Source organism: Periplaneta americana, chromosome 15 (genome assembly GCF_040183065.1).
Source record: "Periplaneta americana isolate PAMFEO1 chromosome 15, P.americana_PAMFEO1_priV1, whole genome shotgun sequence".
NCBI lineage: Eukaryota > Metazoa > Arthropoda > Insecta > Blattodea > Blattidae > Periplaneta > Periplaneta americana.
Window position 1 is genome coordinate 16335888 of NC_091131.1, and position 25404 is coordinate 16361291.

The 25404-nt window shown below is 37.3% G+C and overlaps 1 protein-coding gene across 1 annotated transcript in view; it reads left to right on the forward strand.

Moving 5' to 3' along the window:
* Etl1 (SWI/SNF-related, matrix-associated actin-dependent regulator of chromatin, subfamily a, containing DEAD/H box 1) overlaps window positions 1-25404 on the forward strand; it is a 49884-nt gene that overhangs the window by 13108 nt on the left and 11372 nt on the right. The window contains exons 4-14 of the mRNA XM_069846746.1: window positions 3046-3169; window positions 3437-3530; window positions 3613-3781; window positions 4508-4695; window positions 7087-7283; window positions 9860-9998; window positions 12271-12406; window positions 15662-15799; window positions 18890-19120; window positions 19278-19508; window positions 22101-22312. Of these exons, the coding sequence (XP_069702847.1) occupies window positions 3046-3169; window positions 3437-3530; window positions 3613-3781; window positions 4508-4695; window positions 7087-7283; window positions 9860-9998; window positions 12271-12406; window positions 15662-15799; window positions 18890-19120; window positions 19278-19508; window positions 22101-22312 (1859 nt within the window). The remainder of the gene's footprint in view (window positions 1-3045; window positions 3170-3436; window positions 3531-3612; window positions 3782-4507; window positions 4696-7086; window positions 7284-9859; window positions 9999-12270; window positions 12407-15661; window positions 15800-18889; window positions 19121-19277; window positions 19509-22100; window positions 22313-25404) is intronic.

Consider the following 25404-nt stretch of genomic DNA (forward strand, 5'->3'; position numbering starts at 1 on the left):
TCTCAGTGACAAAAGGCAAAGGTTAACTGTGGAGAATTTAGAAAAAATTCTGGTGGTGTACTGTGCAGATAATTATAATAAAGTCTGAGCATGGAACTGAATTTCAATAACTTAAAATGAGTAATCTTGATATCAATAATCATTATTTCATTAGTTTCAATATATTAAATTTGTGCAGCTCTGTTTATAAATATAATATAGTATTCTTTTTTAATGTTTAAACATACTTTTTTGTGCGTATTTTAGTGTATAACTAAAAATTTCAGTGAAAGAAATAAGTATGATACCTTGATGTGCCTAAAATGCCTATTTTCATTAAAATAGAGCCTAATTTTACAAATTTTGAGCTTATTTTAGGCGCCTAAAACTGCAATTTTTAGTGCCTAAAAATCCGATGTCTAATAATTGCTACATTTCGGCATGGTCGAGCATAAAGTATTTTTTACCTTTGAAGGTGACAGATTTTGAATGGTGTCAGAAAGAACATGAACTTGTTTTGTTGGAGATGTTGGAAGAAAAATTAAATTATGGTTTATTTAACGATGCTCGCACCTGCAGAGGTTATATCAGCGTCACCAGTGTGCCAGAATTTTGTCCCGCAGGAATTCATTTACATGCCAGTAAATCTACTGACATGAGCCTGTCGCATTTAAACACACTTAAATGCCATCGACCTGGGCCGGGATCGAACCCGCAACCTCGGGCATAGAAGGCCAGCACTATACCAACTACGCTACTGAGGCCGACATGTTGGAAGATTGCATTCAACCCTCTTGAATGCCTTGCTTATTACTTGTGAAATCTTTGATGTTGATGCTCTGTTATCTGAGGTTGAGCAGCTTGTAACTGTTTTCTCTCTCTTTTAACTCTTTTTCTCTCTCTTTCCCAAATTCTTTCTCGATCAATCTCGCTCTTATTCATTTTACATCTCTTATGTATTTCTATATACTCGCAGTCTCTCTCCTTGTTTCTTCTTTTTAACTTTCCCGAAGCTCTGGATTTTCTTTATTTTATTTTATTTTTTGCCTATGTTTTCTCATTCTTTCTGCAACTGTCATAGGAGCCATACTTTACAAGTGGATAATAATGGCACACTATGAAAGTATTACATCATATTGTAGGCCCATATAACATTTACAATAAATTTTGTACCTAAATATTTTTGCTTCTTAACCTCAAAATTATGTAACCAATATTTATGAATAAAAAAATAACTAATGAAACAAGTGAAACAAAAACTTCCTTCGCAAGTTAAATTATTATAATGATCAAAATCACATTAGTTCAAGCAGCCCTTCTAAAACTGTGTAAGTAATGAAACTTATCTTTTTAATTAGCAAGTTTTTTATGTATGGGCTACTAATTATATATGATGAAAGAGTAATGGAACGGAGAAAAATTCTCTCCGTCGCCGGGATTTGAACCCGGGTTTTCAGCTCTATGTGCTGATGCTTTATCCACTAAGCCACACCGGATACCCACCCCGGCATCAGACAGAATCGTCTCAGATTAAGTTCCAACTCTTTGGGTTCCCTCTAGTGGCCGCCCTCTACACTACGTCATAGATGTCTATGAACGTAGGATATGGGTATCCGGTGTGGCTTAGTGGATAAAGCATCAGCACGTAGAGCTGAAAACCCGGGTTCAAATCCCGGCTCCAGAGAGAATTTTTCTCCGTTCCATTACTCTTTCATTGTATGATGACGCAGAATTTCTGCATGGAAATATCATATGTACTTCGGTACATTAAAATAACATATATATGATATGCGCAAATCACTTCGTGATTTAAGACGGTGCTTATTCCATCGGATCCTGGCCAACTAGTCACTCATAACGAGTGCACCTCAGCACATGTGTGGACTTCAGTCCTATGGTATCCGGTGTGGCTTAGTGGATAAAGATTCAGCACGTAGAGCTGAAAACCCAGGTTCAAATCCCGGCGCCGGAGAGAATTTTTCTCTTTTACATTATTCTTTCATCGTATGATGACGCAGAATATCTGCATGGAAATATCATATGTACTTCGGTACATTAAAATAATATATACTAATTATATGTTGCTATAATGTATACCAAAGCCATAATAGGAGGATGACTTTTCCTCTATAATGCTAGAAACCTGACTACCTGATAAATTTTCAAATTTTACAAAACATATATCTCCCTAAAATTAAATTTCCTTAATATGTAAGGAAACAGTCCCATTAGTAACAGATTTTAAAATAAAATTTAATGCCTATTTCATACCCCACATTTTTTATGTTAATGTATTTTCAGTTACAATGTACTTTAAAAAATAAATAGTAAAAAATTGTCTGCATTGTTAACAAGGCACAAAGTTTAAAAATGTCGATTAATTTGTTACGTATGGGACACCGACTTCATTTTTAACAGAATATCACTAACTTTTAAATTGAATAAATCTTGTAAATATATGGTTTGAAAGACTTTTAAGTACATTTCTTTGAAAATATAGGTAGAAATATTTCAAATAAATTATTTAAAATTTAAGCCTTTTTTAAACTTTGTCCCATACGTAACACAAAATTACACCAGTGGAAACATTTTCAAGCTCCCTTTCAAAATTCTGTACATTTTTGCAAAATTATCCATGGATCTAAGTAGCAGAGATTTCAAACTTTAAAATGATGTATTACACAATTGTTTTCCACTCATTTTATGTTTGGTCACTTCTGAACAGAAATACTGTGGCTTCACCTTTATCCTTATACTCTTTCCTTCTACTTTTTTCTCTTTCTCCTCATTTGTCATCTGTAGTTTTGTCTTCATTTCAGGCTCATGCCTTTCTTTTCCTTCTTTACTCCTCTTTGACCTCATCATTTTCAGTTTCCTTTTTTTTTTTTTGTTGTCATCTTCTCTGTTTCTCTTAGTTGCTCTTACAAAGCAATGTGCGTACTCGCGAGCAATAAAGAGCAGCGTTGGCATTGGGATGATCTGCCTTCATATACTGCACATGTGCAGCGAAGAACGAGTTGGTTGCCACTGTGTCAGAGTATGTGACCTTAGTGTTGTGGGCTGCAGGTGTTGCAGGATGCACTGGTGTCCAGCAGTTGGAGCGTGGAAGCAGCAATGGCACTTCTCTGTGAGAGTGGTTCATCAGGGGACTCAAAGAAACGGCCTGCTGATGTCCGACCACGCAAGAAAGGTGAGTGGATGCATTATTTCTGAAGCAAATACGGTTTTAGTAAGTCACTGTATGTGATCGATTATTTATTAATCACTAGGGGACTGATGTTGATGTTGGGCCCCTTCTCTGTAAAAGAGGGGGAGGAGAAGAAGAATAAAAAAATTACGAAGGTGATAATGATAGTGACAATGTTGATAATAACTACAAAAATAAACAAATTCATTAAATTAATTAATCAAATGCTCAAAACAATGTATTTTTCAAAATTGTTTATCTTTGTTTCAGCAAAACGGCGAAGGATAGAAGATATTGAGGAAGATAGAGATGATGATAATGATGACAACCACAATCCATATGCAGATGACAAAGTGTTTGACAGGTGAGATATTGTGGATTGTGTGATTAATTCTCCTTCAGACGATTAGCAGTGGACATGTAAGAATGTGCTTTGTTTGCTTTAGCGATGACTCAGATCAAGACATCTCAGATGAGCTGACAGGAGACAAGAAGGAAGTTCTGGAGTTCCTTTCGACAGCCACTGTGGGAGAGCTTAGAGTCATGCCCCACTGTTCGCAGAAGAAAGCAGAAGCGATCATAGAGCAGAGACCTTTCTCTGGATGGAAGGATCTGGTGAGTTAGGAACAGAATTTCAGTTACAAATCCATCAGTACAGTTAGATTGGCATAAGGTGAAAGTAGCTGTTTATGAAAGGAGACACAGGACGAGTGTGTGACAATGTTCTATCTCGGATGTATGAGGCGCGTCCACAAAGTAACTTTCCCACTCGTCCCTCAGCTAGCAAACCATATGTTGCGCGAAGTGACTGCGTGTACGTGATAGAGTAATGTCCTGGCATGGCGCATGCGCTAGCGGAACTTCCCGAGTGCTCTCAGTAGCTTCGTTGCATTGGTTGAAGATGAACGTTCCTATTCCAGCTCCCGCCGCGTGAAGTGCGGTCAGTGATAAAGTTTTTGAATGCACAGGGCATAGCGCCGATTGAAATTGATCGTCAGCTGTGCCAGGTCTATGGGCAAGCAGATGGTGCGTTGCTGCTGTAGACAATTTTCAGCAGGACGCCAAAATGTACACGACTAGGAGCGCAGTGGGAGGCCAACCATCATCACAGACGATCTTGTGGAGCAACGCAGCATCTGCTTGCTCATGACGTTATTTTTATGTCCAGCATAGTTTATTTCTAAATACAAAATGTATGTTGATTAAAAGTTTTTGTTTTATTTTGTATATCATCTCTCGACTCCCCTCAGCTCTTCACTTTGGGAACCACTGGGTTAGACTAATGCCATGTGTCTGTGTTCATGTAGAGTTGCCCTGTAAAATGCTGTACTGAACTTGCAGGTTGAGAAATTCCAGGAAGGGAAGTTTCTTGGCACGGAGTTGCTCAATTCTGCACAAGATGTACTAAGGGCCCGGCAGGTGGTACAGGCCTTGATGAAGAAATGCTCAAAACTGGCTGCTCAGATGGAGCGTGCTGTGGCAGCTGGTGCTTCGAGTGTCATGAAGCAACCCTCGTTACTTTCACCAAGGTGAGCTGTTTGAGTAGCCTCTATAGGAAATAGGAGGAGGATTGGAGGGCTGGAAACTTTCCCAGGTGATGACGGTCCATCTCTTCATTAAGATTGCAGAGCATACAATTTGGGGATTGCATTCCAGCATTTCTCAAACTTTTTTGAAATGAGGACCACTTTTTAAAGTGAGAACAATTCCACGGACCACCTTACTCTTGTTCCCTTCGAAAGCAAATTTATAAGTTTCATAGCATATTTTAATACCAGTAGGGGAGAGTCGGGTAGTATTGGACATCGGGTAGTATCGGACAGTGCGTTTCTTTCATCTACCTCCATATGGTAGTACCTGAATGACATGATTACGTTTCTCTATGCGACATCACAGAAACGTAACCATGTCAATCAGGTACTATCATCGTGTGGTAGATGAAAGAAACTCACTATCCGATATTACCCGATGTCCGATACTACCCGACTCTCCCCTATACTTATATTTTAAAATAGAATTAAGATTCTGTACTTTGGTCCACTGTTATGAAGTCGGGTGGTCCCTGGCTAGGTTACAGGCGCGGCACCAGATGTGCAGGGAAAAGATGTCGAGAAACACCATGTATATAGTGCTTTAACTCTCTCTTTTGTTGCTGAGAGTAGAGTGGGAAGTCGATAGACGGGTAGGGTAATAAATTTCATGAAATGTCTGTACTGGGAGAAAAAGTGAAATTCGATTGCCATGTGTCATTTCCAAACTCTGAGATTTTAAGCTATAGTGTGATACGCAGTTCGTTCGAGTTTTATATTTTCTTCTGTCTTTTTTGGAGGACCACAAGGTCAGACCTCTAGGACCACCTGTGGTCTGCGGACCATAGTTTGAGAAACGCTGCATTATCCCAATGCGATTTAGGTGTTTGCCCAGTATATCATGTCTGGTAGAAAGATGGAATATGGCGACTGATGATCTTCTAGGACCATCAGTGGTGTTTAATATTTTGTTTCCCCAGTGGTGTTGAGATGATGCACAATTTATTTCTTAATAGAATTTATTTTGAAGAACATTTTTAATGTAACGCTTCGCTGAAAGGTAAGACATCGGTCGCAGTGGGGGCTGCTTGATAAGGACACACCTCTTAGCTAAGGCATCTGCTTGTTCTTTGCCAAAGAGTTTGCAGTGACCAGGAATCCACTGGAGAACGACATATTTATTCCTTTGTTTAAGGAGAGTTGGAAGTTATCGCATGCAGAATAATGGTAAAAATAGCCTATCTTCAATGCAGTCCTAAATATAATACTATTTATCAGAACTCTTCCATTTTTTTAGAAAAACCTTTAGAATAAAAAGAAAAGAATGGTTGCTCTAAAGTAAATATTTACCCTTAAAATAATGTTTAAATTTAAGCATATATATATATTTTTTTATATAAATTCACTACATGCCTATGATTAGGTACACTCTATTCACTTATTATAGTACTCATTGAATTGAAATTTTAGCCACTTACTGCTAATAGATACTAAAACACACCCTACCAAAATTATTAATATATCTGCAATATTATGGGCATAGAGTTTGTCAATTTTTTTTTTTTTTAATTTGTTGATGAAGATTGGCATAAACCCTATATCCATATTTCTGTCCCATATAACGCCATACTCCATACAAAGCACTTCACTAGTCTCTTCCCTAGTGCTTTTTCCAGAGGTCCGCAGAAGATACTCCTTTTGACTTTCTGGCAGCTGCTCATGTTACTGCTTATAATACATCCTAAGTATTTGAAGCTGTCCACTTGCTCTACTGCCTCATTTAGAATTCGCAAGTTTACCTTCTTTACTTTTCTTCCTACCGAGATCGTGGACGCCCAAAGAAGCGATGGAGAGACCAGCTTTTCACCTGAGACGGAACAGGCCAAGTGGCCTAAACCCTGATAGCTATTGATGATGACTTTTCTTCCTATGACCATGACCTTCGTCTTGTTGGCATTTATCTTCATCCCATTCTGCTCACAGCTGTCAATTAGCTCCAGTAGCATATCCCTTAGTATCATCTCTTTTGCTAACAACGCCATATCATCAGCAAATCTTATGTACTTTATTCTTCTTCCTCCTACTATCACTTCTCCCATGTTCTGAAAACAGTTCTTCACTAAATCCTTCAAGTAGATGTTGAAGAGGGTAGCTGATAAAGGACATCCTTGTCGTATTCCTCTCCCTATTTCACTTCTTCAGACATTTCTTCTCCTATCCTGACTTTGACTCGTTGTTTCTCTTACCAATCCACACCAATTTTCTTTAGGATCCACATCAGTTTATTCCAATCCAGTCTGTCAAATAAATTGTTATTGTACCCTAATTTCCTTTCCTCATACATATTCTCTGTTTGTCCTGAAGATGAATGAAACCTGAATTTTGTTTCAGTCTCACATTGGCAGGCTACCAGATGGTGGGGTTGAATTGGCTATTGGTGATGCACAGTCAGGGTCTGAATGGAATCCTGGCTGACGAGATGGGCCTTGGGAAGACTGTTCAGGTCATAGCCTTCCTGGCGCATCTCAAGGAGACTGGCATGAATGGGGAAGGACCTCATCTTGTGGTTGTGCCATCATCCACTCTTGGTCAGTGTTTATAAGATTGGAGTTCACGTAAGATTAGTTCCTACAAAGCTAAAATAGCCGTCCTTTCAATGTTCTCAACTGTTATCAGATAGCACTAAAGGAGATAATACAGTAAAACTTGCTAAAACGTACCCTTTATAAAAAGGAAACCTGCATAAACGAAAAATAAATTTGGGAATGGAATGATTTCCTATGTAAAATAATATTTTAAAACTGAAAACTGCCTAATGCGAAAACAGAATCATTTTTGGGTACCAGTTAGGTAAAAAACCTGACTAAAACAGATAAATTTAAGTGTAACTGTTGCTAAATTCTTTCAAACCATTTTTAATTTTGTGATAATACTGTACGAAGCATAATTTTTTGTGTAACTGTACATGCAATGCTCTGGGAGACTTTCGCTATTCTTTGTCAGGCGTTGGGGTGAAGCTTCTCTAACCATGTCACTATTCTGTGCTTATTGTCAAGGACCCCTGCAGGTTACTTCTTCCAACCCTCTTTGCATTTTCGTTCATTTATTCTCAGTTTTGTGCTAACAAGCCAATACAGTGATAAAGGACAGTGAGTGTAGAATAAAACTGAATAATTGTAGTGTAGTGTCAATTTAGTTTCATATTTCCGTTTATTTTTCTGAGTTTTGTGTTAATATGCCAATACAGTGTTAATAACAGTGCAAATAAAGTGAAACTGTGCAATTTAATAAAAAAGTCTAGATGACCAGTTCTGTCATGGAAGAGTGGCTTCATAATTTTAATGGAGCAATGAAACGTCAAGGTCGTAAGGTCATACCTTTTCTAGACAATGCTACCTGCCATCCAAGGATTGATTTTGTCTAACGTGAGGTTAATCTATTTTTCTTCAAATACAACTTCAGTTACACAACCGATGGATCAGGGCGCAATTTACACTCTGAATTGATGCAGGACACGAAGGAAATCGTACAATGTTCCCTTAAAAAAAAGTTGTGGCAATACACTTTAAAAGAAATATGGGGCCCAAGAAACTAGGGCGCAGAGAGTGGGAGAGGCTGCAATTACGTAAGTTAATAATTATGAAAATAAAATTAACTTTGCATGTACTGTAGTAACTTTTATTTCAAATTATTTCTTCATTGTGTTCTTCCTACAGTGAGTATATTGCAGTAGTAAGCATATTGCGGTAGTTTATTCTTAGTTTTGCCAAAACTCAATGCTTTGTAAAATGAAAACCTGTGAAAACGGAAAAAAAATTCTGAAACGATCGTGTTTCGTTTTAGGGAGGTTTTACTGTATCACAGTCCTGACAAACTAAGTGACTAAATGACCTGCTCGTGGAGTGCTAATTTATTCTTGCAATTTTTCCACTACATTTTTTGTGGTGTTTATGGCTACAAATCTAGCAGACTTGAATTTGGTTCCTGCCAGGGCAGTAGTGACTTTACTCTCTTGTAGAGATTTAGTATGTCTGTAGAGGAAGCGCAAAGAAAGCTTGCCCATTTGACTGATGCGCAGAGAACGATATTCGGTCCTCTTGCCGCCATGCTCGTTACAGGGCTCCTATTAATCACGCAATGCTGATTACAGGGCGCATTCGAAAGCGTGGTCTTGAACTGTTCGTATTGTGAAATGTATTGTGCAGAGCGGGTAGAAGCTAGCGTTTGCGTTACATATTCTGCATTTTATCCCTCATATCAGGATTTTTATAGAGTTCAAAGTGTGTTTGTAAAATAACAGAGTACTGTATAACATTCTATGTACTTAACATTGCCCCCTGTTGGCTCTAAATTAGGAAGTGCTAATGAAACATTACACAGTCAAACTAGGGAATTATTTATAACGTTTATAAATGTATGAAAAACGAAACAGGCTCCGGTCGTAACGTAAGAAGTATATACAGATTAAAATAAATCGACCATAGTACCAAACTAGTTATCAGAACATTTTAATAAAATCACATAGTATTAGTTATTAGTATTTTATTACAGTGTCAAATATCAATTATTATACGATCACGTATTTCTTATAACTTTGCAATTTCATTCAGTGATTTTATATGTAAAAAAATTCGTGCTTCTGTATTTTCAACAATGTTATGTTATTAGTTACTCTGCAACTAGGTTTAGGTTACGTTACATGCGCTGTGATAAATCTCACTCGAAACATCAAGCCAGCAGACGACTGAGAACTGACGACAGTTTGCCAATCGAATCGAAGCGAGGCCGAGTGCACCCGAACGTTTCCGAAAGTTCGCGCAGCTTTCCGAGGCAAGCTCTTCTTGCATCTACTCTACCTGGTCATGCATTTATTCTGTGTTGCATCAGTGAATCGTCCTACTTGTAAATGTCACTGTTGTTTCGAAATCTCCGAAGTGTTGAAGAGTAAGAATTGAACGAGTAAAAAAGATCAATTTTTGAAGTGCAGGACATGGTAGATTGTTTATTTATTAATTTTTTAAATTTTATTTATGTATTTATTTGTTACATATATTTCCTGATTGGTCTGTATATTTATCTGTCTGTCTTGTATGTGTTCATCGAACATTTTAACGAGTTCTTGCTGAGTTAAAACGAAAGATTATCATTACAACTTGTATTACAGAGAATTGGAGCAATGAATTCGCAAGATGGTGTCCCTCACTTAATGTGGAGACTTACTATGGGTCACCAGAAGATCGGAAGGCCATGCGCATTAATTGGACGAAGGGTGGACTTGAAAACGTTGATATCATCTTGACTACGTAAGTACTATGTAGTAATGCAAACATTTCTTCTTGGTTGATTGCTCAATAATTGTCTTGCTTATCTGTTATTGAAATAAAGTAGTTAGAAAAACTATAACTTCATACAATTCTTAGATACATTCAGTTTAATTTTAATTTCTTCTATATTAATTCTATTTAACCCTCGCAACTTGAGTGCTTTAGAATTTCATGCTACTTATCTGTTTCTTACTCCAAGCACATTTGTTGTAAATAAGTATGACATTTTACAGGTTAATGCATTATTTTTTATACATACATAAAGAAATTAAAAGTTTTTTTTTTTTTGCGCCTAGAGTTACTCATGTTTATTTTCATTTCATTTATTATATTCCATAGATCTTACATGAGCAGTGAAGCTTTAAGATATGAAACGAGTAAAAATTTTACAAGATTACAATTACAATTTTTTAAAATTTCTTACAATTTTTACATTTTTTTGGTGACCAACAAGATCTCCCAGCTAGGTCCATTGGACCCGTCGACCAACAGCAGGTGTGGTCCTCCAGACATTCTGGGGGTTGTGTGTGAATGAAGTAGCCATCACAACGTTAAAATGTGAGGTCACTTAAATCGGCTACAACTTGCCATTTTCAATGTCAAGGGAAAAAATGGAACTCTCTGCATCATAATTCACAGTTAATTTCCGATTTACCACGAAAATCATCTGTAGCTGCATTTAGATTGGCAATAGGCCATGATTGTTTGGCCAAACACCTGCATAGAATTGGAATATATCAGTCCCCTAACTGCCCATTGTTCATCTCAAACCAAGAAATGGATTCAGAACACCTCAAAATCTGTGCTTCATTGGCTGGTCATGATAATATCTTTGAAAAATATTGGAGTGCAAAATGACTTTATTGTCAAATGCCTGACATTAGAAAACTACAATTTTTACAATTTTCTACAATTTTTTGGCGAGATTGAGATGAGGTGAGGTCGAGGATTCGCCAGTGACGTCATTATTTATGTTAATTATAGTAATGGCTGATTATTTATTCTGTATCTTTGTTTCTATTTTTTTAGTTATCAGAAAACACTTTCACTTACATTGAAATAAAACACACAAAGGAAATTGTTATTGCATCAAATGTCAATTATTATTTTTAAACAATTAATTAATTTATTTATTTATTCTCATCACCTGCATAACAGAGAGGGTTTGGAATTGAACGGGTTACATCAGCTGCTTGTCTATGCGGATGAAGTGAATATGTTAGGAGAAAATCCACAAACGATTAGGGAAAACACAGGAATTTTACTGGAAGCAAGTAAAGAGATAAGTTTGGAAGTTAATCCCGAAAAGACAAAGTATATGATTATGTCTCGTGACGAGAATATTGTACGAAATGGGAATATAAAAATTGGAAATTTATCTTTTGAAGAGGTGGAGAAGTTCAAATATCTTGGAGCAACAGTAACAAATATAAATGATACTCGGGAGGAAATTAAACACAGAATAAATATGGGAAATGCCTGTTATTATTCGGTTGAGAAGCTTTTATCATCCAGTCTGCTGTCAAAAAATCTGAAAGTTAGAATTTATAAAACAGTTATATTACCGGTTGTTCTTTATGGTTGTGAAACTTGGACTCTCACTTTGAGAGAGGAACTTAGGTTAAGGGTGTTTGAGAATAAGGAGCTTAGGAAAATATTTGGGGCTAAGAGGTATGAAGTTACAGGAGAATGGAGAAAGTTACACAACACAGAACTGCACACATTGTATTCTTCACCTGACATAATTAAGAACATTAAATCCAGACGTTTGAGATGGGCAGGGCATGTAGCACGTATGGGCGAATCCAGAAATGCATATAGAGTGTTAGTTGGGAGGCTGGAGGGAAAAAGACCTTTAGGCAGGCCGAGACGTAGATGGGAAGATAATATTAAAATGGATTTGAGGGAGGTGGGATATGATGATAGAAACTGGATTAATCTTGCTCAGGATAGGGACCGATGGGAGGCTTATGTGAGGGTGGCAATGAACGTCCGGGTTCCTTAAAAGCCAGTAAGTAAGCAAGTAAGTAAGTAAGTAAGTATTCTCATCACCTGCTGTAATAGAAAGTACAAGAACCTTATTTTACAAATACAAGCAACTACATTTTTAGTGTTACTTTACTTTCTCTTCAAACGTCATGTAAAGAGAGAGTAAAAATTTAATCAGCAATTTGAAAAATATCGTTCATAGAATTCAGTTTTATATTCAAATTTATCCAATGCTTTGATAACTTATGAGTTTTTATTACAGTTACAGCATAGTGAGCAGTTCTCCAGAAGAAAGAAAGATGTTCCGAGTGTTACGTATGCAGTATGTTGTTCTAGATGAGGCACACATGCTGAAAAATATGGCCACGCAGAGATACGACAATCTGGCAAGAATTAATGTGAGTAAAAGTAGCTTTTAAAATTAATTTTAACTCTGGTTTGAGACTACATTACTGTATGTGCAGAATTTTATAGGAAACATAACTTCCTTTCAGGCACAATAGAAGCAAATTGTTCCAATGAAGACTCGTAGTTCTTTCTTAACTCTCTATTGACCAAATTTGTTTGCGATGCCACTTTTGATCTATCTCTTTAGCCTGGTTTTTTATACCTGGCAGAAGGGTCAACAAGCGCTCGGTTTTGGTAGCTGTGCAGTCTGAAGCATGTCATTTATGAGTGACCAACATGACTAGTCTAAGATCGTATGTTCAGACCCCAGCTATTGCAGTCAATTGAAACCTGTGGTGAAAGGTGGGGAGGCCCATATAAAATAAATGGTGTATGGCACTCATGGAAACTGATGGGGGTTTAATTTGACTGCAATTGAAGTATTTTTCTCTTTTTCTGTATATAGGATGGAAGTGAAATAACTTTCCATATAGAAAGGGATGATAGGGTACACCTATATTGCGTTTTGTGATCAAATGAAGACATTATTACAAAAACAGCTCTAGTCATTTTTAATGAAATTGAGTTAAGGACACATTTGATACTATTTCAAATGTTTATAGACTTAAAAAATGACACATGTCAGGTGTAATAGCCGCAAGGATAAACATCATTTGTATGGAAACAGCTGACATGTGTTGTTCTATTTATTTTTATTGTTCTCCTGAAAAATAGCAAGGGTTGTTTTTGTAATATAATAATGTCTTCAAATGCATAGTTAATTAGAAAATTAAGTTTGAAGTTTCAGCAGTCCAGCAGTAACAGTGTCATTAAAGGACACTAGATTGGGGGAGGTAAGTATGGGTAGGTTCGAATTTCCACGAATTTGAAATTGGCTCACGTCTTAATAATGAACACAGACTGTATTTTCCGGGCCAAATCTAATTTCGAGAAAAAATATGTTTGGAACTTATCTCTTGGGCTTTAAAATACGATTGTGTAACTGTAAAAAAAAGCGTATAAACGAAAAACGTACAAGCGAAATTAAATTATTCATTGTTCAATACACTCTTTAACACTTATAACCAATGAATAACTATATGATATCTTTATGCTGGGTTGCAAGAAACCTGTTCCATAAATTGCTATTCTATCGTTAAGAACGGACCTTTAAACTATTCCAGTCTTTAAAGTATATGTCGATGCAAATGTGATATTTAACGATCTGTTAGCTATTCCATCTTGAAATGGAAAAGATTCAAAACGACAGAGCCATCGTAGCCGGCGCAAATAATTCGCTTATTATATGTGCATGTCGCTAAGACAGGCATCAAATACTGACCCAGGCCAACATGTAACGATTCTTGGTACAGATTGATAGAGAAGTAACCCTTCTTGTTTCGGTACATCTCATTCAAGTGTCCACTAGGGCTTTGAATTTTCATATGGCTACAGTCTATGCACCAATAACGTTGGAAAAATTGCAAATTGAGAAGAAATCCTGTTTTACTGTTTGTTCAGAATTTCCTTGAGACATAATAATGTATTGTTCTCTCATTCTTGCAATGCAGTCACACATCTTATTCTACAAACTGTAGATTTATAAACGTGAATATGATGCACTATCACATTCTGAAACGCTCCTATTGCGTAATAGAGTAAGGCAATTTACTGCGTGCGATTTGTTTTCCAATATAATGCCCTATTTCATGCAAGAAAGCCATGAATGTGTCTTTCGATAATCTAAATCTAACCTTAAAATCAATATTATCATATTCTTCTAGAGGATTCGATCTGTCTCTCAGTATTCTTGGTCTTGGTAGATGTTGTACCATATCGAACATAACCTCTACGTCGAACGATTCTATAATAGTAATAAAATTGTTTTATTCACAAAACTTTTCCTATGCACACATGAATCTCGAGTTCACTGTGATATGTATATTACATTTCACTTACTTACTTCTGATGATAACATATCCATGAAATTACTTAATACTGTCAGATACAAAAACAAGAAATATACGTACAATATGGCGGCTAACGATTTGTTAACAGTTTATAGCTCCGATTTCCGACCTATAGTTTAAAGAGTGCTTTAACGAACCGATAGCTTTAAAGATTGTTCTTGCAACGCTTACTGATGCTAAATGAACAATTATAGGACCAATAGTGTTTAACAAACCTATAAATGCTTTCTTGCAACCCAGCATTACTGTGTTAACTTTTGCAAATAACGTGGCTGACTAGCTTCGAAGTGGTATCTTTCATTGTCCGAAGCCTTCCACCACTTCAAAACTAGTCAGCCAGGTAAATTTCAAAAGTTAACACAGTAAAGATATCATAAAGTTATTCAACGAAATAAATTAGTATGAGATGTATAGGAATTTTACCGGGACTTCAGGGAACAACATATGTGTGAAAAACCTGAAATGTGTAAACGAAGTTTTATTGTATTTCTGTAGCAGTGGGAAAAATTCAATGCATACACAAGTATATTAATACATCATGGTCACTAATGTAGCTCATACACTATCAACCAATTTTCGTGATCTGAGGCTGCATTGGGCATGGGTTGAAAACTTTCTTTGGATGGTTATCTAGTCAGTTTTTTTCCAAAGTTTTCCCCAACCATCTGACTCATTTTGCAAAATGCCATGTCACTATAATAATGATGATGATGATGATGAATGTGGTGGTGGTGGTGGTGGTGGTGACTACTATTCCTACCTTATAAACAATTTGCCAAATTATAGTCCCATCGCTCTAATTTCCGGCAGCAAATCGCGTTGCAGGTCGGCTACATTTAAACGTGTGCATCTTGTGATTCGCTTATGAAGACGTTATTCATTTCTTAAGGCTCGATAAATACTTAATATAATAGCCCGCCATTTTGGCTCTTTCATTGGCGTTTGCAGAAAGCACACGAAGACGTTATTTACCGCTCAATTATTTGCTGAATTACAGTGCGTTTGATTTATTATCATAGGAGCTACGATATGATAATGTTTAACAGTGTGGCAAATAGATTCCTCATATGGTAGCTCGGGAACGAAAGAACAAAAATGGCGAACGATACTACCTACCTAGACTTTATAGAGCCTTCACTTCCTAAGACGTAAGCAAAGAGGCGGAGTCACGCCGGAAATAACACCGTCGCGACTATAACAAAGTCCAACCAACGAAAATTAATGAAAAGTCTTTCTGAAACCTTAAATTTAAGAGTCTATTCGTAAATATTGTTCTTATTTTTCATATTGTTCTAGGCTGAACATCGGATATTGTTGACTGGCACACCATTACAAAACAATCTCATAGAACTGATGTCACTCCTGATATTTGTTATGCCACACATGTTCGAGGGAAAAAAGGACATTCTTAAGAGCTTATTCTCGAAATGCCCGGTGAGTATAGTTGTTTTATATGCAATTCATACATCACTTCACAGTTAGAATATGGGACTTGTAAAAAAAAATCTTAATAGTACTACAAAGTCTTAATTTAGAGCAACAGTTTAGTTGAAATATGTTATATATAGTACAGTACAAGTATCGATACTTAATACAAGACAGAAATATTCATGCAGTGTTGTTGAATGTCGTAAATTCATCTACAGTATAAAAAGTGTGAGAAATTAGGTACCAGTACTTCTTTAATTTGGCCCTAAATAATCTTATGTTTTGAATTGATTTTTATCCATAAAGAGGTTATTAAAACTTTTACTGCCATATAACACGCTCCTTTTGATAGCACGATAGACTTGCCGATGAAATATGAAAGTCATTTTTTGATGAGTATTTATGCTGTGAACTGATGAATTAGTTACAAAGTTTTCACAAGTACATACGAGGTAGTTTATTAATGGAAGTTTATTAATGGAAAAATATATTGACTAACCATGGGCATTATTATTAATGATTCGTCCACACCTGTGGAGTAATGGTCAGCGCGTCTAGCCGCGAAACCAGGTGGCCCGGGTTCGATTCCCGGCCGGGGCAAGATACCTGGTAGAGGTGTTTTCTGGGGTTTTCCCTCAACCCAATACGAGCAAATGCTGGGTAACTTTCGGTGCTGGACCCCGGACTCATTTCACTGGCATTATCACCTTCATCTCATTCAGATGCTAAATAACCTGAGATGTTGATAAAGCGTCGTAAAATAACCTACTAAAAAAAAAAAAATTTAATGATTCTACATGATTCCCTAGATTTGGCACTACTATTATTCTAATTACTCTTTTTTTTGTAGTAGAAATATACTGTTGTTATCTGTAGAATTTCCCCAGAATATTATTCCAAAACTCATTGTCGAGTGGAAGTATGTAATGTATATTGTTTTTAAGGTCCTATCAAATGGGGTGATATTGGACGGTTTTTTAATATTTTTTTGAGATACCACTTGTGTAATGATTGATAGCAATTGAATGTGACAGTCTACAAATGATGTGCTGGCATTCAGAAATGAGCATAATACAGTAATTTAAAAATTTTCCGGTGCCACCCCACAGTTGGGGTGATTTCGGACACTAATTTTTATAAATAACTGTCCAATGTTCTTGCCTCTATGGGGTTATTTCGGACACATTTTTAGGTTTTTAAAAAATACAGAAATTATTGCTGCTTTATTTTAAACTTTTATAACAAATACAGCCTTAATTACGTAACATACAATGATATTAATTGTTACAAAATAAATTAAATAACCAACCTGAGAAAAATACTTATTCAGTATGTCTATTACAAACTCTCCAAAGCCTTTTGATAAGACAGTTTGCCTGTTTTTACAGCGACATTAGCCTTTTTCATATTTCCAAGATCATAATTTCACCTGCGCTTCACACCTAGCTTAGTTTTGTACCTTTGTCACATTATGCACATTGTGTGATAACACTCTTTAGTTTTCTTGTTTTTCAAACAACTGACTCGAAATACAATAAGATTACCTCACTTCACACAAGGAAGAATGGTGATCTTTTGCAAAGAAGTAGCAGAAAGTAATGTTAAATTAATTGGGTCTTAATCGACAATGGTTGGGAGTGCACATTTGAAAGTAGGCCTATTCTTAGAATGAAAATAATTGTTTTTTATGATTTTGTATTGTGTCTTAACAATGGATATTCTGTGGCACGAAAAAATTAAAAAAATGTTCTCACATGAAAGATAATTCAACAAGCACATTGCAAAAGCGCAGTAAATTTACATCCAGCAGGCTGCTACCAACACTGAAACACAAAAAGTCACTAATGTTCGATATCACCCCATTTGACGTTATTGATATTTACTATCTCTTGCATGAATGTAATAGCAAAACATTAGCATCTACTTTTTCCAAATTAGCATCTATTTTTTTTCAAAGGAAACTTTGTGCATTCTACTTTTCATTTCTCTAAAGATAATATTGTGAACAGTTCAGCATTTTCCTCCTTCAAATTACATCGTCTGTCTGAAACAGCAGCACCATACTGTGATAAAACACGTTCACTATCAACATTGTTTATTGAAAATGCTTTATTCTCCAACGTGGCATTTACAGGATTTACAAAAAATTGTCTTAGGATCTGAAGCATAGAGTCCATGAGTGGAATACTGCTGGACTCTGAATCAAGCAGACAGTAAGTGATAAAGAGATAATCGATCGACATGTTTTGAGTATTTAAGGACCTTTAATTTATATAGTGTGCCTTTTGCTTGAAAAGTAGCATTTCACTGATAAATCGCCATTAAATAGCATTTTCTCGTGATTTCGCAATTTGATAGGAAATTCGCATTTTTCGTGCTTTCAATTCTGCTAGAAAATCATCCTAAATCACCTTACAGATGAAGAAAAATACATCTTAGAACAATACGAAATATATAAACATACAATAACATACCCACAACATATACTTAATACACAATTACAGTTCAATACCCACACATTATTCGACGTCATGATACGTCACAACACACAAACAACCAGCCCCCACCATAAGAGCAACACACCCCCACCCCTACAACCGACAAATGCACATCGCAGAATTCAAGATCACCAGTAGTTCAGGAGACACTGATGAAGACGTAACATCACGTCGAAACGGGCCGTCTGTCCAAAGTATATACCTTTTTTAAAAATTTTAACACTTTTTAATGCGTGACTAAACAATTTTTTGTTTTTAACAAACAAAGTGTTAACCTGAACTATAATCAAAGAAAAATACTTTCTGCTCCACAACTTAAAAGTTCGCGGATTTCGCAAATGCGAATTTTTTTTTCTTGTACTTGTATTGCATTGCTGGTGGTATGAAAGAGAAGGCCTGATGGCCTTAACTCCACCAGAGTGAATAAATAAATAAGGGAATAGTGTATAATTATGTTGATGGTAAAATATTCTAATGCAATTTAGTGATGACTGTATAGGTGTTGAGTTATGTCAAAGAAGGGACGTGTTCTTGTTTAACTCCTTTCGTTGTTTCCCCCGTTGCTATGAAGATAATGATTTCGCATTTCTGTGTACAGCGCGATGGTACAAAGAACACCAAAGAGGACGAACTGCCTCGGTTCGAGCAAGAACAAGTGGCACAGGCTCGGAGGATCATGAAGCCTTTTGTATTACGACGTCTGAAACGAGAAGTCCTCAAAGATCTGCCCACCAAGACAGACGCCACCCTCCTGTGTCCTCTTACACCCAGCCAGCGTGAGAAGTATGACGATCTGATCCAGACATTCTCCCAGCAGAGTGCACAAGAGGTCAGTATATTATTGGGCAGGTATAGCTTTGAAGCTTCTTGAATTTATGTACACCAATTCAGTATGTTCTCTAGAGTTAATCTCATTGACGAGGTTCCAACGTGTCTTTGGACAGTTGACCAAACAATATCTGTTATGTACGTAAATGCTGTTACAGTTGACTGGGAGCAATGGAGAACTCAGTGGAATGGCAATGATGATGCAGTTGCGAAAAATGGCTAACCACCCTGTACTGCTGCGGTACCATTTTACTGATGATCAGCTGGAGGATATAGCCAAACGACTGGCTGCTGATCCTACTTACAAAGAAACTAATTCTGAATACATCGTTCAGGACCTAGCTATAATGTCGGATTATCAGATTCATAGCATGGGTTCTACTCACAAGGTAAGGAATTTCGTACTTCGTAAAACAGTCACTTATTTACTTAGGCTTTTAGGAACCCGGAGGTTCATTGCCACCTTCACATAACCTGCCATCAGTCCCTATTCTGAGCAAGATTTATCCAATCTCTACCATCATATCCCACCTCCCTCAAATCCATTTTAATATTATCCTTCCGTCTGTGCTCGGCCTCCTCAAAGGTCTTTTTCCCTCCGGCCTCCCAACTAACACTCTATATGCATTTCTGGATTCACCCATATGTGCTACATGCCCTGCCCATATCAAACGTCTGGATTTAATGTTCCTCATTATATCAGCTGAAGAATACAATGCGTGCAGTTGTGCGTTGTGTAACTTCATCTCTCTTAGCCCCAAATATTTTTCTGAGCACCTTATTCTCGAATACCCTTAACTTTACTGCTGTGGTCGCACCAAAGAATCACTCCCATTCCAAGGCTTATGTTGGGATTTCGTAACAACCTCTTTTTATGGTGATGGATTGTTAGCTCTTTGTCCAACCCCCAAGCTATGTACAGATGTTATATATTTATGTAGTACTACGATCTACTACCTGAGCAGCCACCAGTGTGGCTCAGTCGGTTAAGGTGCTTGCCTACCAGTCTGAAGTTGCGTTCGGGCGTGGGTTCGATCCCCGACTGGGCTGATTACCTGGTTGGGTTTTTTCCGAGGTTTTCCCCAACCGTAATGTGAATGCAAGGTAATCTATGGCGAATCCTCGGCCTCATCTCGCTATCACCAATCTCATCAACGCTAAATAACCTAGTAGTTGATACAGCGTCGTTAAATAACCAACTAAAAAAAACTACCTGAGTCTCATTTTTTATTTATATTGTGACTTTTAATTCAAACAATAATGTAACTTTATTTGTCACAACAGTAATCACTTTCTATTATTTAATTTAAATACTCCCGTCAACAATGGGGTTTGCACTCCACACAGCAACACAGTATTCGTTATTGCACTCCACAGAGGACAATGACAATTCACTTTTATTATTGAAAACAACAATATACTGCTAATCTCAACTAATGTTCACAAAGCACTATTTACAAAACAGAACTGTCAGTTCTCAGTTCACAGTTCGTTGCCTTGCCTAGTTCTTCTAGCTCATTCACTCAAGTTCACAGTATATCGAACCCAAGGCTTCTAGAGATAGTCCACTGCACTCGAACTCAAGTCTTCCAACTGCGTTGCTTCCGCCTGGATGCTGCTCAAGTTGCAGACACACACTCAAGTCGAACTGGCTTCACTGCTACACAAGACTGACTGGCTTGCTGACCAAAAACTGAACTCTCTTCTCCTCGCGTCCTGTATTTATTAGTTAAACCACACTTTCCAGAAACTACGACCCTGGAACTTTTTGCTTCTAGAGACTTGTTCTTGCTGCTTCGTTTCTTCCCCTCTCGGCCGTGGGCCCACCGCACCTTCCCTTGCCCTCTCGGCATGCAGACGTTCCCCTTACGTCCGTCCGTGCTCACCAGCGCTGGCCTCGTTCCTTCCACACGCATCCTCCCTTTTGCGGGACACGTGATCGAGTCTCTACGTGGCTGTCACAATATGTTGTTTTTGTTGTTTTCTAATGCCAGGCGTTTGACAATAAAGTCATTTGACCTCTTGCACTCCAATATTTTTCAAAGATATTATCATGACCAGCCACTGAAGCACAGATTTTGAGGTGTTCCGAATCCATTTCTTGGTTTGAGTTGCACAATGGGCAGTTAGGGGACTGATATATTCCAATTCTATGCAGGTGTTTAGCCAAACAATCATGGCCTGTTGCCAACCTAAATGCAGCTACAGACGATTTTCGTGGTAAATCGGGAATTATGTCACAATATGTTAAGGTTACTTTTTGACTCAGCCTCGTGTTATGGCTTATGTTACCCAATGTCCCATCCCTACCTTCCCGTGGTGCAGCTGTTAGTAAGTATAATTTTACGAGCTGAACTAAAGGGAGGGGCTACTCATCCATTAGCACTGGTCAGCTTGATGAGTTAATGACTGAATTTGGTATAATTTTCCTCTATCCAATACCTAATTCCCTCTTTACCCTTTCCTATCCAGTCCTCTGACTGAACTCTTACTTTCTTCCATTCCGACGGCATTAGAGCATTCGACGCCTAGGGGTTCATTTCCCTTTCCTTCCTCCTCTTTCTACTTTTCTATTCCTAGTGCTGACCTGCTATGGCACTAAAATCGCCCTCCAGTGGCTTAAGGAGAGAAAGCTGGTGATCAACAAGATCTCCCAGCTAGGTCCAATGGACCCATCAACCAACAGCAGGTGTGGTCCTCCAGACATTCTGGGGGTTGTGTGTGAATGAAGTAGCCACCAAAACGTTAAAATATGGTGTCCACTTAAATCGGCTACAGCTTGGCATTTAACCGCTCCAATATGAAATGAGTACCATTAAGGTAAAATTGTCACAATATGTTAAGGTTACTTTTTGACTCAGCCTCGTGTTATGGCTTAGATAAGAGACAGTTGAATGTACATTTGAGTCCCTGTCTAAAGGAATCCTGTTAACCATTGCTGATCACACATTGATCTGAAGGTTTCTGATTTTCTTCAATAGTGCCTGTCAGGCTATCGACTACCTACGGAGATTCTAGTTGAGTCTGGCAAATTCTGCAAGCTGGATGAGATATTACCCAAGCTGAAGAGTGAAGGCCACCGGGTGCTAATCTTCAGTCAGTTCGTTGTGATGCTGGATGTGCTGCAAGAGTACATGCGCATCCGTGGACATCGTTATTTGCGGCTGGACGGCAGCACCCCTGTCACGTCAAGGTATACATGTCACCATTTTATGAATTTGATTTGTTGATATTTTATTTATACACATCCTTCATCATCTACAGATCTTATAATGAATAAGGAGTGGATTCCTGTGTAATTAAATATTCTTTTTGCGTGTGATAAAACACAATTAACAAAGTTAAAAATTCCAAACATGAAGTTTCAAGTTTAAAACCCGAATTTTATTTCACATAAAAATACATATTTTCACAAAAAAATTATGTAAATACTTACTTACTTACTTACTGGCTTTCAAGGAACCCGGAGGTTCATTGCCGCCCTCACATAAGCCCGCCATCGGTCCCTATCCTGAGCCAGATTAATCCAGTCTCTACCATCATATTCCACCTCCCTCAAATCCATTTTAATATTATCTTCCCATCTACGTCTCGGCCTCCCTGAAGATCTTTTTCCCTCTGGCCTCCCAACTAACACTCTATATGCATTTCTGGATTTGCCCATACGTGCTACATATCCTGCTCATCTCAAACGTCTGGATTTAATGTTCCTAATTATGTCAGGTGAAGAATACAATGCGTGCAGCTCTGTGTTGTGTAACTTTCTCCATTCTCCTGTAACTTCATTCCTCTTAGCCCCAAATATTTTCCTAAGAACCTTATTCTCAAACACCCTTAACCTATGTTCCTCACCCAAAGTGAGAGTCCAAGTTTCAAAACTGTATAGAACAACCAGTAATATAACTGTTTTATAAATTCTAACTTTCAGATTTTTTGACAGAAGACTAGATGACAAAAGCTTCTCAACCGAATAACAACATGCATTTCCCATATTTATTCTGCGTTTAATTTCCTCCCAAGTGTCATTTATATTTGTTACTGTTGCTCCAAGATATTTGAATTTTTCCACCTCTTCGAAAGATAAATCTCCAATTTTTGTAGTTCCATTTCGTACAATATTCTGGTCACGAGACATAATCATATACTCAGTCTTTTCAGGATTTACTTCCAACCCTATCGCTTTACTTGCTTCAACTAGAATTTCCGCGTTTTCCCTAATCATTTGTGGATTTTCCCCTAGCATATTCACGTCATCCGCATAGACGATTACATATTTTCAGGAAATCTATTATAAACACATAAATCTTGTAGTTTTTTTACTTAAATAATTTTTTTACAAGAAATTTTAAATATTTTAAAACTAAATCAATTATATCACTCAGAAGTATGTTATCTTTTTTAAGAATTCTTGGTTGCTTCGTGTTTCTAAGCGATGTGTGGTGTATCCGTGATCCATTTTCATAATAGTATCGCCTCAAGTTCTGAGAACTGCTAGGCACCATATAAGTGTTATTATTAGAGAATAAATTAACATGGACAAGGAGGAGAGATCTTGCAACATATAATTAGGAATGTTTATTGTTGCTGAAGATGATATCATTCCACGCTTTGTTTGTGGAACACAACAGATAAGAGCTCGGGTATGAATATTATTTAATTTAAACAAATCTCTCGCCTCTCGCTCATGTCTATCAAGTAAGGCAATATATCTTCTTGTGATTCCCTGTTATCGGGCTTCGTCAATCAATATCCTTCAAGATATACTGAAAGATGGTTGTTTAAAAAACGATTTGGCTTTCCTATTAGCAAATCTAAGGTTTTTGTGTGACACCATAAAATACTCGAAACATCCAAAAACCTGTTGTCTGAAACAGGGAGGTGCGTGCCGTGAAAATTAAACTAGACTCGCTACCAGGTTCAAAAGCACAATTACTAAGGGACAAATTCTAGAATGTTTTTGGGAAAAACAGTGGATATAAAAAAATGTGTAAAGTTGCTCAAGTATTGGAGGATGTGTCTGTAGGCGAAATTGACGTTATTCAGAGATAATCGGCATGCATTTGTGAAGGAGAATTTGGAGATGACCTATGTTGTTCACTGCAATTCTCGGCCAACTACTAGCACTCAAGTGTGGTTGGTGAGTACCTAGTAACATTTTTTTCCAAGCTAAGTAAGGTATTTTTGTCATATTTAAAAAATATATATATTTTAGCAAATATTTTCATACTTTTCAGCACATAAAAAATATATATATTTAAATTTATAGCACATAAAAATCCGCTTCCTAATAATGAAACTCTTTCTTTGAAATTTATGAGTGAGATGTAATTTTCGTTTGTAAAGTACAATTATCTCTTCATGACAGTTCACTGGTATGCTGTAGAAGATACATAACAAGATTTACCAAAGAGAAACAACTGTACTTTTTCTCTTGACTGTAAGACTTGTCATACACATATCTTGGTGGGTGTACAAGCTCTTAAGGATACACTGAGGTGAAATTTTGTCATGTTGAAGATTTTTTTTTTAACGTTAAAAAATTCTATATGGTTCAGAGATATGTCCTTTCAATCAGTTGTTTCGCCGATGTTTAATTAAAAGATTGCATGCTTTGGGTGTATAGTTGACGCCATCGATTTTGGCAGATGGATTTTATTAATCAGAACTCCAGAGTGAGTTACTCTTAGCTGCAAGGTCGGTTGTTATCTTCGTCGCAAGCAAACTGCAGCTGGGATGGGTGAGACATAAGAGTAAAGATACATTCCTGATTATCCTAGTGGACTCAGATGGACAGTCATCTTCAAAAACAATGCACATAACCACTTCTTGCTTGGTTTATCGAATTACCACAGGTTATTAATTGAGAAAAATTCGCTCCGGGACCGGGTATCGAACTCTTGACTCCCAGTTACACACACTAGAATCTCTAACCACTGAGCTACGCCGAGACTCAATCCACAGTATCGGATCGAATCTCGTAGATTATCGAATTACGTATTTTTTTATTTCAGCATATCTATTCTTTCGGTTATTTATCCAACGTGTCGATTCCTGTCGCTTCCGCAACTTATTCTCGTACTTCATGAATGTTTGTTATAATAGTCCCTTCGCTCTAATTTCCGGCAGCCAATCACGTTGCAGGTCGGCTACGTTTAAACATGTGCGTCTTCTGATTCGGTGATGAAGACGTCATGCATTTCCTAAAGCTCGATAAATACTTAAATATAATCGCCTGCCGTTTTGACTCTTTCGTTGGCGTTCGCAGAAAGCACACGAGGACGTTAT